The sequence below is a fragment of the Chrysemys picta genome, chromosome 10, assembly GCF_011386835.1.
Source record: "Chrysemys picta bellii isolate R12L10 chromosome 10, ASM1138683v2, whole genome shotgun sequence".
Taxonomy (NCBI): Eukaryota; Metazoa; Chordata; order Testudines; family Emydidae; genus Chrysemys; species Chrysemys picta.
Genome location: NC_088800.1, coordinates 51,911,937 through 51,928,102, shown reverse-complemented (window position 1 = coordinate 51,928,102; position 16,166 = coordinate 51,911,937). Strand labels below are relative to the sequence as shown.

General features: G+C 44.6%; 1 protein-coding gene across 4 annotated transcripts in view; it reads left to right on the top strand.

Moving 5' to 3' along the window:
* Positions 1–15,923, top strand: part of PIGQ (phosphatidylinositol glycan anchor biosynthesis class Q) — a 52,054-nt gene extending 36,131 nt beyond the window's left edge. For all 4 annotated transcript variants that reach the window (XM_024111498.3, XM_005295570.5, XM_005295569.4 and 1 more), the window contains exons 10-11: positions 3,537–3,598; positions 7,318–15,923. In XM_024111498.3, the coding sequence (XP_023967266.2) occupies positions 3,537–3,598; positions 7,318–7,470 (215 nt within the window). In that variant the 3' untranslated portion in view covers positions 7,471–15,923. The remainder of the gene's footprint in view (positions 1–3,536; positions 3,599–7,317) is intronic.
* Positions 15,924–16,166: the final 243 nt, after the last annotated feature.

Sequence of the window (16,166 nt, the reverse complement as noted above, 5' to 3'; positions counted from 1 at the left end):
CGAGGCTGATGATAGTGACCTTGTCTATTGGAGAGATGCCAGGCTCAGCTTTGGGAGCGAAGGTGGCGAATGCTACCAACAATGTTGCTTTCCAGTGCCTGTTGTCAGTCGGTCTCCATGTATTGCCTTGCAGGAAGTTCTTGATCTGCTAAGAGCTGTCTTTCTGGGACAGAAATGCAGCTGAAGAAAGTTGTCCAGTAAACTGCAAGTGATTAGCTAGAAGGAAATCATGTTGATATTGATAAATAATAGATAAATAACTTTTCTATGATACAATCCAGCCTTCAAGATGAAGGAAAATGAAAATATATTAGGACCTCTGTTCAGGAGGGACACCATGGGAGGTCATCTTTTAAGGTTTCTATGGTCTCTGACCACCCCCAACTGAGAACAGGAACGTTTTATCTGAGAGAAGTGGGGAGAGAAAGGATCTGATCAAAATTCAAAGCAGAGATAGCCCTTCAAGAACCAGCATTCTTTGATTTCCCTCCTTCTTGGTTTCTGTCACCAATTACAGAGTCATGTCCCAGTGGTATTGCTTTTTTGGCATATGTTACTGGTCAGTTGATCTTGGAAAGATCATGAAGGTTGTTTCAACACTCTGAATTTATTATTTTACTATCACTGAGGATTTAGTGCAGTGTTTAACTGCAGCTCAGTTCAGTCCTGACATCTGGCCTCTGATTTCCTTGGCTTAGACCAGGGGTGGCCATTCTGAGCCTGAGAAGAAGCCAGAATTTACCAATGTACATTGCTAAAGAGCCACAGTAATACATCAGCAGCTACCCCACACCCCCACAGCTCCCAGCACCTCCCACCCACCGGCAGCCCCGTCGATCAGTGCCTCCCCCTCCCTCCCTGCACCTCCCAATCAGCTGTTTCGTGGCATGCAGGAGGCTGGGGTGGGGGGGAGCGAGGGCATGTCAGGCTGAGGGGAGGGGCGGGAAGGGGTGGAGTGGGGGCAGGGCCTGTGGTAGAGCCAGGGGTTGAGCAGTGAGCACCCCCCGGCACGTTGAAAAGTTGGTACCTGTAGCTCCAGCCCTGGAGTCAGTGCCTATACAAGGAGCCATATTTTAACTTCTGAAGAGCCACATGTGGCTCCAGAGCCACAGGTTGGCCACGCCTGGCTTAGACTCTGAATTGACAATACTCTGGTATTCATGTCACCTAAACAAGTGTAGATGGGTAATGATCAATCCATAGGTTAGGAGTCTATAGATCTTACTCCTACACACTTAAAGTGAAATGTTTTTATAAAACCACCTGGAAATCTATCAGAGCTGTACGCCCAAGCAGTGACAGAAGAGAGAGAGACTGAAGCAAGCTGTCCTGAGTTGGGGTGGATATGCTGCATTCTGGGGTTAGAACAGTTTTTCTCTTGAAAGTGGCATTATGTAGTGGGTGAGACACTGCACTGAGAGTCAGGGAAACTGGGTTTTGTTTCTGGCTCGGCCACTGACCTGCTGTATGACCTTTGGCAAGTCACTTCACAGTCCAGCCTGGGCTTCAGGCAGGAGAAGCACACGTGTTCTTGCTCTGCTAGTCCTCTCTGCAGCATTTGATACTATTTGAACATTCCTGTCCCATCTCAAATAAGTTGCTGGCATGAATAGAAGTGCCCTGAAATGGCTCAGATACATCCTGTCAGACTGAACGCAGAACGTCACTATGAGCAACCGTTCTTCCTTCTCCAGAGCCCTCACCTACTAACACTCACAGGGCTCAGTCTTCTACTCGGTATTATTCACTATCTATATGAAACCACTGGGAGCCATTGAGGCAACATGGGCTGAAGTGCCAGCAGCCTGCAGATGGCACCCAGTTCTACATCTCCTTTGTGACAAATGTAAACAGCATCATTTCCCAGCTTTCATCAATGACTGACCGGAATAAACACCCGGATGACAAGTTCCTGGCTTGAGCTGAACCCAGACAAGACTGAGGTGATGCTGGCTGGCAAAGGGAAGTGCTTCAAAGATCTTGCCTCCTCTATAACGCTCTGCACTGTCAAGGGAATCTGCCCTCAAATTTCTTAAGTCCCCAGCCTTGGGGTCCTTTTGGATTCCTTGGTGCTATTGAATGCCTAAATAGAAACAGTAGCAAAAAATGCCCACTACCATCTGTGTCTGGCCAGAAGAGAGTGCCCCATCCTATTGGATAGAGACTTGCCCATAGCGATCCATTCATTCATGACTGCCAGGCTTGATTACTGAAACTCAATACATCTGGGAATGAAGCCACAGGCTACAAAATGTGGAAGCCTGTCTCTTTAGCAACACAGATCACCAGAACACATCACCCTGATGCTTTGCTTTATGCTGGTTCCCCAATTAAGCCAGAATTCAGTTCAAGGTCTCTGTCCTGATATTTAAAATGCCCCATGGGATTGGCCATAGCTACGTGAAAAACACCTCTCCCTCCATCACCATGACCTTCCACAACATTTACCTTCCACTGGAACAGTGAAACCGTCATCCTATAGGGGAGGCTCATGTGGAGAGTGAATTCCCTATTCTAAGGTCCGGTTGCTGTGTAAATTCTGCTTTACACAGGAGCTGGACTTTAGACTAGGGAATTCACTCCAACAAGAGACAAGAATGACCACAGGCCTCACCAATTGCAGAACTTAAATGTCATACTCCTTTGACTTAGCTTTCCCTTAATTTCTACACACATAACTATAAACAAACAAACTATACAAACAAACTATAAACTAATCTAAAGATTAAGAAGGGGGAGAGGTTATTTTTGTTTTTAAAAAATTTGGGATGCACTTAGATACTACGGTGATGGGGCCATATAAGTACTTATATAAAGGATTTTATTTCTGATTCTGCAACTGAACTTGGGCTCTCTGTGCCTCAGTTTCCCCATCTGTAAAAAGGGATAATAATACAGACCTGTTTTGTAGGGGTGTTCTGAGGATTGATTTTTTCGGGGGCGGGAAGTGTTTTGAGAACCTCCAATGAAAGGCCCCTCTATAAAGTGCAAAATACTGTATTCTCCCTCTTTTAAATGTTACGTTAAGCCTTGTTTATGTCAAATATGTCATAGCTTGGATCTACCACCTTCCCTGTCTGACTTTAAGGTACTGTGGGATTTAGTGAGCCCTGGAGGGAATACAGGAGTGAAAACTGGAGTGGCAGCTGCAGCGGTTAATAGCATGCTGAAAATGTATGAATGGCTTCATTGTGATCAATAGTCATTGATTGTTTTGAATTTACTCAAATGCCTTTGTGTCATCCACTATCACAGGCCTATCCCCACCTAGTCTGAAAGAAGAAGGGAAACATATATATGTACAGTAGCCATATGAAAAATGACTAAAGGAGAGCTTTCTCCCTCATTTACGCTGGGTAGAGCATTCCCCTTTTTTGTTGGAATGGTGGGAGCAAATATAGATCATTGTAGTTCCCTTGCCATGATCCCCAGGCTTGCTTTCTTGTGTGACTTTTAGGAAATCCCTTTCAACTCATTGATCCAAGAAGAGAATGGAGATTGTTCTCCTCCATCATGGTTCTTTGTTTGTTTTTCAGCTAGCGTGAAGTTCAGAGTCCTTGAACAGAAGGCTGGAAAACCCCTTCGACTCTTAATGCAGGTAAACCACAGGCTGCTTGGTGCTCACAGTTATGTCCTCTGCTATAGGATTGCCAGCAGGACTGTCTCTATGATTCTGACTGCTTTAGAAAGAGTTCTGATAGCTCTCCCAAGATGGAATTCTAGGGAAAAGCATCTCCAAAGTTTCAGTGGAGTTCTGGGATATGGAGGTGGGGGAAAGTATTTCACCTCAGTGCTGCAGTCTATCGCTCCTAGCTAGTGTGCCTTGTTTTTGTGTTCATCTGGTTGGCTTCTAATGAAGCATTATACATAAGAAGCAGCATTCTGTATGTTACAAAATGAAACTTGAATAGTTGTGAGTAATGATGGTCCATCACTTCTGTGCTTAGCATTATCTCACTGCCCTGGTATCTGCAGCTGTGCTTTAATAAATGCTGTGCCTTGAGAGAGGCAAAAAAGACTGACCACGCTCAACCAGAGTAGCAAACAGTTAAGGAGAACCAAAACCCAGCTCTAATAAGAGGGCCTTCTCTTCCAGATGAGCTGCTAAGCACTAATACACCAGTCAGCTTGGTTCATTGTAGACAGGAAAAGAAGGGTGGATGCCTTGTGAAATGTTCTTAGTTTCGGGATTGCCCTGTGATGAGCTGAGGGGAAGAGTCTCCTCCTTGCTGTCTTTCAAATCTTACATTTTCCATCCTCTAAGGAACAGGCGTTCAAGGAAGGCTTTTCTGAAAATGGGCTGATATGGTGGCGACAGATAATTTCTCATTACAAGTGCAGGAGCAATTGGGGGATCTCCATTTCCTGATCACTATTTGCAGAGCTAGTACAGTCTGCTGGTCAGTAGAATAGCAAGAAGCAAGACTTTGACAACAGTGGGCCAGTTTCCTTGCTGCAGCTGAGATCCACTTGTTGCAGTAGAAGGGGGACCATCAAGAAGTCAGCTACAGCTCATCTATACTTTCACCTGGTTCCACCCCCGCTCTAACTCCTACTTGCATCTCCACATAGGATAGAGCAGCCTGGAGCTAGTCTAATCTGCACCAGCTGGCAACAGTTCTCCAGGTACCATCCACGAGCTGGGTATAGCAGAGCTAGAGCACGCTCTGACCATACTGCCTGTTTCCTCTGCTGGGGCCAAGGGATGGCATAAGAGCCAGCTGCTCTGACTACACTCACAGGGATCTCCCCCACAGGGAAGGTGTGCACAGTTTCACCTCTCTTTATGCCACTGGAGAGATGCAAGGCAATATGATGGTGCTGAGGATGTGGCCCCAGTGATTATAGCGGCATGGTGGTGGCTGCTCCAGGTTAAAGGGATCAAGGAGTTAGTTGGTGAGCACAATAAGATCTTGATCAATAGGCCCATCACAGAAAGGAATCTTCCTAACATGTGGCACCATATATTGTATCAAGAGAGGTTCAAAAGGGCCTGGATAGACAGACCCTCTGTATCCTGGTCCCGCCCCGAAAGGTCAGCACACAGTAAAGGTGGCTTTCTGCTGCAGTGTGGGGGCAGTAATGCCAGGCAGGCCTGTCTCAGAAATCCGGTGGGCCTTGCCACTATCAGATCAGGATTTGCAGCATGAAAATCTGGAAAACCTATTTTGACACAGATTAAAATTCACACAGTGCTACACTGAGCTCTCATGCTATTTCTGTCCCCAGCTTCCATGATAGTCTTGCCTTGTGTCACCTGCCTTTATCCCCATGTGCCTCATTACCCTGCGGAGCACTGCTTCCCCACACTGTGCCAAAGGGGAGGAAGTTTGGGTGTGTGTATAATTGTGCGCACACGTACAAAATATAAGACCTGGACAATTGATGATTCTCCCTGTCTCTGGGCACTAAGCTGATCTAGGTGGCAGCAGATCAGAAACGTATGACAATGTCATGATAGAATAAAAATGATTAGTAGACTAATTTGAATTGGGCTGTCTCTGCAGCTGGTTTATGAGGATGCTTACCTCCCTTGGGATTCAGCAAACGATTGGTTTTTTATTTAAAAAAAAAGTTCAGTGTCATCAGAATGTAGAATCCAAATACAAGTATATTGGTGAGAGCAGGAAGATTCCACGGGTGTTTAATTCACTCCAAAAAGCACTATGCAATTTAGTATTTACACTGGGTTTTAAAATAATGTCTTCTGTAAACATATCAAAAAATATTCCTGATTACTAGCTATTGGCTTCCCTGATTTTCATGCAGCCAAGTTTTATAAAAGGGGATCTAGAGGAGTTGACTCCTTTACAACTTTGATCCCTCTCTGCACATTCACCCAGAAATGTCCTTTTCCACAACAAACTGTTTGGAAAGGGTTAAGCGAAAGAGGAAGGGAAAGGGGAACGATTCCATTATGAAACAAGGGAGGTATATTTTATCAGTTTATATAGCCTTGAACTACAGAGATTGTATAAAAGGAACTCACAACAGCAACTTCCCTAATAAAACTGTTGGTCTTTTTCATTTAAAACATGACAGTAAGACACTATTATGCTGTGCTGGGTTGAAAGCCATTTCTTGTCCCTCAGTAGGTGAAATTCACTCCTATGCCACCAGTCCTCCATACAGATGTACATTTAAACTAAATGGACATAGGAATATTGTGTCCAAATAGTCAGTGGCCACCAAGTGAATGTACAAGATGGCTCACTTCCCTAGCAACAATCCCTTGTCGTCCCCCCACAACGGACCTGTTTCCATCTAAGACTTAACAGTGTGGATGGAGCTGGGTGAATAGCTAGTAATAAAGTTATTCAAATGTTGCTTCTTTCTCTTTTGGCAGATTCCCTGTGGTCCCCAACTTGAACAGATTGAATCTATTCAGAATTAATTAATTATTGGTCTGGAGATTGAGAGTATTTGAAATTTGAGCTGCATTAGTTATTTTGGGTTAGAAAGACAAATCACATAGTATGATTCTGTTCCCTGACTGGATGAGCACAGCTCTTAGATTTCTGCTGCAAATGCTCATCTTGACAAATTCAAACCTAGCTTCCTGTGAATCTGCTCAGTATTCACTTAAAATTATTTTTCCATGAACATGTCTCATTCAGTAGCAATTGGTACAAAGCAAATACGAAAGAGATGTGAACCCAGCTGAAGAGAATTAATTTTAAAGTGTTACTGACTAGTCATGTGAAATGTTCTGTGGCATGCATCCAGTTCTAATTGGACTTGATGCTGCAAAAAGTGGAATAGGTGCTGAGTTTAGTATATGCGTAGGTGCATTGCTGGATCGGTGCCACAGTGCTCAGCCTCTTGCAGGATTGAGCCAATAATTAATTAATCTTATTGGTATATTCCACAGAAGTGCTGTAAAAATGTGTCCCCAAAAGAGTATTCTATTGAATGCCATGTCTGTGGACATGGTTACAGTACAGTTCCATTTTGTCAGGTAGATGAAACCTTAGCAGTGCTCTAAAACAGGCTTATGACTTGGGCTGTGCCTCTGTTTCCCTATCTGTAACATGAAGGTAACAATTCTTTCCCCACTGAGAGATTGTGAGGCTAAATTCATTTGAGATCTGCAGGTGGAAGGTGCTGTAGAGGAACAAAGAATTATTATATAGCCAGCAAACTCTTTTAATCCATTAGCGTGCAGCAGTATAGCTGGGAGATTCTAATAAGGCGTTAATGTGATGGTACAAAGGCAGAAAGAATTGCACACACACCTCCTCGCTTTCCTCAGTTGTCCACAGTTCACACCATGACCCGTTTTCATTGCCATTGTCCCTCTTCCTTCTCTACTTCCAGATAAACCCTCTGTCCTATGGCAGCGTGGTGCAGACCTACAGGCTCACAACCTATGCTTGTTACCCTAAGGATTCCTGGAGCTCTCTGTGCAAGAAGCTGTTTGTTGGAGAGCTGATCTACCCTTGGAAGCATAAAGGGGAGAAGCAGGACTAAAGGGAAGCAAACGAGCCAGGCCTGAAAGAATGAGCCAAAAAACACCATTCAAACCCACTCGCTGCTCCCAGGACCAGTGAGCCTGGACCCAGCAGCTGCTAGCTGGGACAATGCTATCAAATCCTCTGCTGAGACTTTGGTAATATGCAAGGAGGGGCTGCATTTTAAATGGGAGTGTTTTTATATCAGTGGTTCTCAAACTTTTGTACTGGTGACCCCTTTCGCATAGAAAGCCTCTGAGTGCGACCCTCCTTATAAATTAAAAACACTTTTTATATATTTAACACCATTATAAATGCTGGAGGCAAAAGGGGGCTTTGGGATGGAGGATGACAGCTCACGACACCCCACATAAGAATCTTGTGACCCCCTGAGGGATCCCGACGCCCAGTTTGAGAATCCCTGTTTTATACAATTTCCTTCAGCTATCCCCTACCTATATGGCCCCATCCAGCTGACTTGGTTTCCAGGCTGTTCTCTGTTAATGAAGTGTTATTCCGCCCTAGATTACACTGTTCCTGCCTGGCAGCAATAGGGACTAGAGGTTTAACCCTTCAGTACCTCTCCACAGCAGCATACCATGTAAGCCAGGGAGTAGCTCCTGATCAGCCTGATGGTCTGTTAGTCTTTCCATGCAAGTTCATGGGGCCTGGGGCCTGAGGGTGATTAAAGCCAAAACACTGAGGTGGATTATTACATCCAGGTATTCTGGACCTTTCATATTCACGTGTTCAAGCCAATTCATCAAATGCATGCTCTCAAACTGGACGGTCAGCTTGGAAACAGTACTGGTATGTAGCCCACTGATTTGTCCCATTGCTTTTTCTTTGGTAATAGAATTGGCTTTTTCCCACTGCAGCACCACAGCAAGGGTGAGCATAGAAAAAATGTAGCATGGAGGCCAGAAAACACACACTTCTCTGGGACCATACCTAACCCACCATTTACAGCAGGAACAGACACAGGTAGGGTTTCACCACAAAAAATCATCTTTGGCCTAAATTTTCCTAAATGACTAGTGACGTTGGATGTGTCTGTTTCTCGGTGCCCAATCTGAGACCTTTTAAAGGGGCCTGATTTTTGAACAGTCCAGACCCTGTAACGGCTCTCAAAATCAGCCTCTAAAACTACTAGTCACTTTGGAAAATGTAGACTCCATTTCTTAAGAATACTTTTCTTGCTTACGGTACTAACCTCCAGATCACAATGAAAACAATGGTCTCTTTCTCTGTCAGGTTAAGTACATACACATTGTGGTGTCTGTTCCCCTTTCAAAGTGTTCCTCCTATTAACCCTAATGGGGAATACATTCATGGGTTGGCCGGGGAGTAGGTTCTTTAGTATGTACCTATCACATACATATCTGTAGTTTAAAATAGACTGTATACAGATGTGTAAGTACACTGTGCCTAGGTGTACAACCGTCACTTCCCATATCTTAAACAGGATATGTAGTGTTGCTGTGCACTGTTGCCAGGTTGCATTCCAGAGGTGGCTGCATTACATTGGTGGTGAAGCTATTCCTATGGACTAAATCCTGCCTCTTCTCCTTTGTGGCCGAAAGTTCTGCCTTTAGAGGAACCAGCATGGGAAAGCAGGGTAGGATTTCTGGTGTCTACACTGCAGAGCTCTTCTCTACATTCCTGTGTAGCTGCATACAGGGAGGAATGGGGTCAGGGTTGGCGGAGCCACTACCGCATGGCTCCACTAGCGATCGTCCACTGCAGGAGTCCAGCAGGAAGGGAGAATATTGCAGCTTTAGGGCTGCAGTAGTTGTCACAGAACATATCTACTGACACTCTATAGCCAGGGCAGTGGTGGGTGAGGGATCTTTTGTCCCATCCCGGTGTTCAGCCTGATTACATGGGCTTGAGGGAGGAGGAGTTGTCCCCATGTATGTAATATTCTTTGAGCTCTTTCTGGGTGAGTAAGCACTTGTTACACTGGTGTACATGTAGGTTAAAATCTTCATTAAGGCTAGGTCTCTACTTGGAGCTAGGGGTGTAATTCCCAGCTCGCGTAGACATACTTGCGCTAGCTCTATGAGACTTAGTCCACTAAAAATAGTAGTGTAGCTGTGGTAACATGGGCAGCAGCGAGCGGCAGCATGGGGTAGCTGTTCTGAGTACAAACTCACCTGGACCCCATGAGTAAGTACTCAGGGCAGTTAGCCCATGCCACTGCTGCCTGTGCTACTGTGGCTACACTACTGTTTTTGGCACGCTAGCCCAAGTATATCTATGCAATCTGGGAATCACACCCCTAGCTGCCAGTGTAGACATAGCCTCAGAATGCAGCCTTCACCTTTACATCCACAGGCCTGAGCTGAAAAAACAAATTTGTTTACATAAATATTTGTTTAAGATGTTCTCTAAAACATTCCTTACTGGCAAAAGTAAAGTCTGCCAGTTTTACAAGACATTTCCAGGTCCTTAGTGAGGTCATTGCACAGGAGAGAGCATGTTACGCTGCCGGTATGGTTTGGGGATTAGTGCAATAAGGAGAATGTTTTCTGCTTGCATGGTACAAAATAAAGTATATTATTGAAAGCAACTAGTTTGGCAAAAATCCCTCTTATCACCCCTAATACTGCCAGGGGTTTTCAAATAAATCTTGATTTGTAGGTATGACATTCCCCAGGGTGCAATCTGGACTGCTGTGTCCCCTTAGCTCCCCAGCCTGTGATGCCATTTACGCTGCTTTGCTGGTGAACAGCAATCCCTCCATGCTCTGTGGGCACACAGCCACTAGCATGTAAAATCACTCCCAGATGAATACATGAAGGCTGTGCCCAGCCATCCATGAATTACATACAGGGTGACACCCACATATTCCTCAGTTCCAGCCTTGTCCCCAGAAATGTGTGTCTTGTACTGCTCATTACCCCCTGGATAGTACAAGCTCATAAATAGTTTGTCATTCCAACACTCGGTAATGATTATGCACCAAGCTTGTTTACCCTAAGTAGAGTTTCCCAAATACTTCAATCCAAACAAGCACTGGTTTAGGTAAAACAATAAAACAAGTGTATTAACTAGAGAAAGACAGATTTTATGTGATTAAAAGTGATAAGGCATAAAAGTCAGAATTGGTTACAAAAGAAATAAAAAGATAAAACCGCAAGCTAATTCCTAAACTTTATCAAGGCTAGTAGGTTTAAAAGCACAAAGCCCATCTCCCCATACGCTGTAGTGAAATTTCACAGGCTGCATCTCCTTCCAATCTGGGACTGTTCCTCTTCTTAGTTCAGTTCTTTCAGAGTCATTGATGTCCTGAGCAGAAAGGGGTGATATGAAGGTCACTTTCTCTTACTTTATACTCTTCTACTCTTACCCCCTGCCGGATATAGACAAACAGGGGACTGTGTACATGAGATGTGAAACATTCCTGTGATGCAACATCATTTTTTTGTTTACACCTTCCCATTGCTAAAGAATGGCCAGTTAAACAGGTAATGGCTCTTTGACACCTGTTTGGGGTGCAAGTGTGTCTTTGTCTCTGAAAAACTGATTTGGACCTGCTTGTCTTAACCTTGGAGCAAGTTATAGCAGTGATACATAGTATAATCTCATAACTTCTCATACACCATTGATACACACATTTTACCAGGACAACAGTATTCCGCAGATTATGAGTTTTCAACTGATACCTCACAAGGCATACTTTGTACAAAATATATCATAACCATATAAAAGTGGTGAACAGGGCTACAGGGTGTCACAGTAAGTGGCTCCAGACACCATGGAGTTCTGTGCTGGTCTTTAATGTTCAGTGTGTCAGTCAGTTTTGTTGTTTTTTTTAGAACAGCGCAGAGCACACAATGTACAAACTGTTGTCTCCAGCATAGGTCTCATTAAGGCCAGATTGTGACCCCTTATGTTAGTGAACAGTCACAGTCAGTGGAACTGTTCTTGTGACCAAGGAGTTTAACAATCTGGCCCTTAGCGATTAAATAACCCTTCAGATTTGCCTCCTTGCTCTGTGAGTTTAAGGGCCAGATTTTAATGCCCTGACCTTCAGAAATACCTTACACTTCTTGTATTTAATCCCATTGAAACACCTGTATCATGCCACTGGCAATCTGTAGGTTCCTACTTGGAGTTGAAGACAAACTGAATCAGGTAATTCCATAACTGCTTACTGCAGGGTTCCTTACACCTCCACCTAATCTGATATCCTATCTCTGACAATGGCCAGTAATAGCTGCTTCAAGGGAGGTGCAAGGAACCCTGCAGTAGGCAGTTATAGGATAACCTGCCCACAGGGAAAGTTTTTTCCTACCCTTTTACCCACCTGGACAGCCTTAATGTCTTCACTGGTGGGAGGACAGAATCTGAAGACAAGAGGATGGCCCAGCCACTGGAACTTTTCTGCTTGCAATTCTTTGATGCACAAATGCAAAAAGAATCCAGTGTGCTCTCCAAAAGCTCAGGTGGTCCTGCAGGACTGACAACACTGCACAGATGAAACTGAATATGCACAGGAAGAAGATTTGAATTAAGGTGCCATTTTTTCAAACATAGTCACTTTTCACACTAGAACCACACTTTACACTGCATTTATCAGCAGCTCTGTCACTAGGACTTTGCCTCTTCAGCATCTCCCACTTTTGCAAGCCTTCTTCCAAATCTTGAATCTAGCTGGTTAAGTCTGATTCTTGTCTGAGATCAGAAAAAAATTTGGCTTTCTAAGGATCACTTGTCTACTGTAGTTAATAGATTATACTGCCCCCCCTTTCAGAGGTTGTGACCCTTCTTGGCAAGTGCCAAATTTGCTAGATGCTCCAGTGTTAAATAAGGTCTATAAAGACTCTGACATTGATTTAAGAGTTGTTAATTATCAGTAGACCTGGCAAATACCCTCCTGATCAACCTAATGCACTGACCCTTCTGAGACACACAGGGTTACCCTGGTTTGAGCGAGACAACTTGGAAATGAAAACCACTTCTAGTCATGATCCCTACCTGGGCTCTCCTCACTGGGTTTCAGGTTGCTACTGCCACCCCTAGTGCTCTCTGCCTTTGGTGGGACTTGAGCCTATGGAACCGCTATTTTCTCTGCCTGGTGTTCACCATGTACCTCCTTTCGGTTGCTAGTGTGCGAAAGCCATTTGTCAAACCTTTTTTGGTTACGAACAAAAACACATTACAACAAAGCAACATTTGTCCGGCTCAGGGCTTCTCAACCCCACTACAGCCACTCTGTATGTAAGCATTCTTCTGTGCTGGGATCAGCATCCTCTTCTACTCTAGCACAGGCTGTGTCCCAGAACTAATATTTCTTTGACTGAGAAAAAGAGCTGCTTGTACTGTCGGGCTGACTTAAACACCAAGAGCGTGCTGTTGTTGAAAGGAAATAGCCCTGTCAGTTCTCCTGCACAAAAGGCCTGGCTTGTGGTTTTGGGGTTTTTCCCCTAATGCAGTCCTGCAGTTGGACTCAAGCCTTGTTATGCAGGCCCAGCCACTGTATACAACTGAGATCCATATACTGAATGCTTTCATTGCATGCCACACCATCTCCAGTGATGGCAATACAGGTTCTAGATAACAGGAAACGGATCAGCCTGTTCCACAGCCCCACCGCACACACATCTCTTGCTAAAACCAATATCAATACAGCTCACAGGACAGCCCTTAAGGTAGCTACTGTAATTCTATACTAGATAGGAATGTATGCTGTATTAAAGTGAATTTTCAAAGCCTTTAGAAATAACCTATAAGACTCACACCACCCTACTCACTGGGACTGGAGTGGGTGTCTCTATGAGAGAGGTGCCATTTTATTGATACATCTCAGCAGGGGGAAAACACCTGAGGAGCCAGGTTATTGGATATTTCCTGATGAGTGGGGGCTGAGGAGCTGCCTGCCAGCTCTGATGTGGATTAGAAAGACAGAGGGAACCATTGTCTGCCCTGATGACACCACACCCCATCCCATTAAAGCCAATGGGGTTGCATGGCATGTCAATTGGTGCAAGGGCTCTGATTCCTACTGGGATGTATGACCAAGGAGGAAGGAGTCTTGGAGCTTGTTGTATGGCGAGTTAGAGAAATCTCCAGTGGTGTAACTAAATCAGTGTAGTTATACAGTGTAGCTACTTAACATAGACACGCAGCACCAATGTAAAGTGGGGTGCAATGGGGTATACAGACCGCACTCAGGCTGGAAAGGATTAATGAACTGCCAGGAGAACAATCAGCCCCGCCTGCTACACCTGTAGTGGGTGTCAGGCCTGTAGGAAGGGGATCGAAAGGGGAGAGCTCACTCATTTGTGGCTGGCGGGAAAGAGAGACCAGCTGCTCTCATTTGGGGAGAGAAGCCTGGCTGGAGCCAGGACTCAGTAGGACTGTGCTGGTTAGAGCCTCCCTGGCAGGCAGGCCTGATGCTGGACTATTTGGGTTTGTCAGGGACCTGCTGATAATTAAACCAGGCAGCAGAAGGTATCTCACCTGAGGGGAATGGTGAGATCTGTAAACTGAGCCTGGGGGCAAGTTGGATGAATAACCTCAGATGGGCTGAGAACTAAGTCCACCTGGGATACAGGTGCCTTTATTTCATGTTTGTTTTGAGACTGTGACCTTGGGCTCTGCTACCCCAGAAGGGGAGGAGGCTGAACATTCATAGTGACTCAAGCCAGAGCACTGAGCCTTAAACCACCAGAGTGAGCTGGAAACCCTGTCAGGGAAACGGAGGCAGGGTGGCTGCAGAACCATGCTTGACCTCAAGGATGCGCATAGGGCTGGTGACCTAACAGCATGGGGCTCACACCAGTAATTTACCAGATTAAGTCTCAGTAATGTTGCTGCAATGTATCTAGGTTGGGGTTTGCACCAGCATAGTTACATCAATGTAGGTACTAGTGTCAATGTCTCTAAGGTAGAGTGGGCCTTAGGGACCAAAGGAGGAGCTAGCCCCTCTGTCTGCAGTGGTAGATCCAGGCTGCTCATAGGAGTTGAGAGGTCAGAAGTTTTCCTTTAGTTTAATGAGCAACCTTAAAGCAGCTTCCTGCTGTGTCCTCATAGAGACAGTGAGCTGTTTTCTTCCACCCTACACTGCATAATTGCCCTATTGTGCTTCCACCTTCCCACTTGACTATCTTTAAAACACTTTTAATTACTTAGTGATTTACTCTTTTCTATGGTTAGACCTAGTTTTTGGAACATCATGTATGTTACATTGGATTAGAGATGGACCTGAACCAGAACCTCCAATCAGGAATTGTGTCTTTTTCTCCCCTTCCAAATCTGCCTCTCTGGTTTTGGGTCTGCATCAGACCCAAAGAAAGAGACCTGTTCTCTGGATCTGGTAACAATGTGATCCAAGATGACAGAAGCCTCACAAAAACAGTTGATCTCATGCAATTCTGATTTGTCATATGTATCTAGATGCTTATAATGCATCCACCAACATGGTATTTGATTGCATATTTCCACCATTTTGCATTGAAATCTCAGAAGAGGAGCATGGAAGCGGTCAGCTTCCCTGAATCTCAGCCCTGGTTCAGCCTTGAACCTGATCTCCAAAGCTTCATCCATCCAGGTCCTAACTGAATGAAGAATCCATAGAATGCTCGTGTATGTGATTATAACTGCTGGAGGCTACAAAAGATGAACCTCTACAGTTATCAGCAGTTATGACGTAGTTCAGAAAGCACGCTGCCCATGTGAGTCCTGACGGTGTCTATTCTGTGAGGTAACAAACCCAGTCAATGGGTGTGTGTTTGGGGACCTATGTATCTCTGCTGTGGTTTTGTAATGTACTCAAAGAAACACATGATGTTATGAAACTGTGTGAAGATTTCCCAGTGACTGTTGTATTTAAACCTCCAGTGTTTAAATCTTTCTTAACAAGAAGATACCAAAAAGGGTTGCACAAACCCTTGGAGCTTATTCTGAAATGCTGCTGTGTGTGTGTGTCTGAGAGAGAGAGGGAGCTATTTTAAAAGTGTCAGTCAGTTTTGTGTTTAATGGACATCTGCTGCCTAGCTGCCAAGCACAAACAAAATGTGCACATACAAACGAGACTGGTGTTTGTTTTAAAATGCCACTGTTATGCCACTTAAAGCCGAGACTTCCTTTCCATCGTGATCCTGTTTTAAAATGCAGCAGACTGGCTTACTAGTTCAATGAGCAAGTCCTGGCCTAATAAATGTAATTGACTAGTGCTCACTGGAATAAAGTTTGTCACAACAAGAATGCCTGGCATGGTGGTGAGGATCTTAGCTTGACTGACTCTACTGCCATGGTGGATTCACATACAGCTGGGGCTGAGAGAGGATGTATAATAGAACTGCATTGTACCAATGTCCTTTGATTTTGAAAGCCTGATGTTTTGTGTTTGCATTATATGACCTAGTGGTAGGGATCTTTGTACTCCTGGCAAATTAGCTATTTTAATCAGAACTTACAACTTATTTTGATTACATTAGAATAAAGATGTTTTTAGAAAAAGTATTTACTCGTTGGTCCTGACTATGATGCTGTGGTGGGCGTGGGAAGATTGGTAGCCCCTAAGTTCTGCATCTGTAACTATTCAAGGTAAGGCAGATGAGAGGTGAGCCTTGCAGAGCCTGGCATCTGGACTCTGGTCATCTTTGTGATTGGACTGCCGTTCTTGGTCCTGAGCATCAGGAACCGACTTGCTCTGTATCCACTGTCCATGATACAGATGGTGATCTGGCTGCTGAATTGGTGATC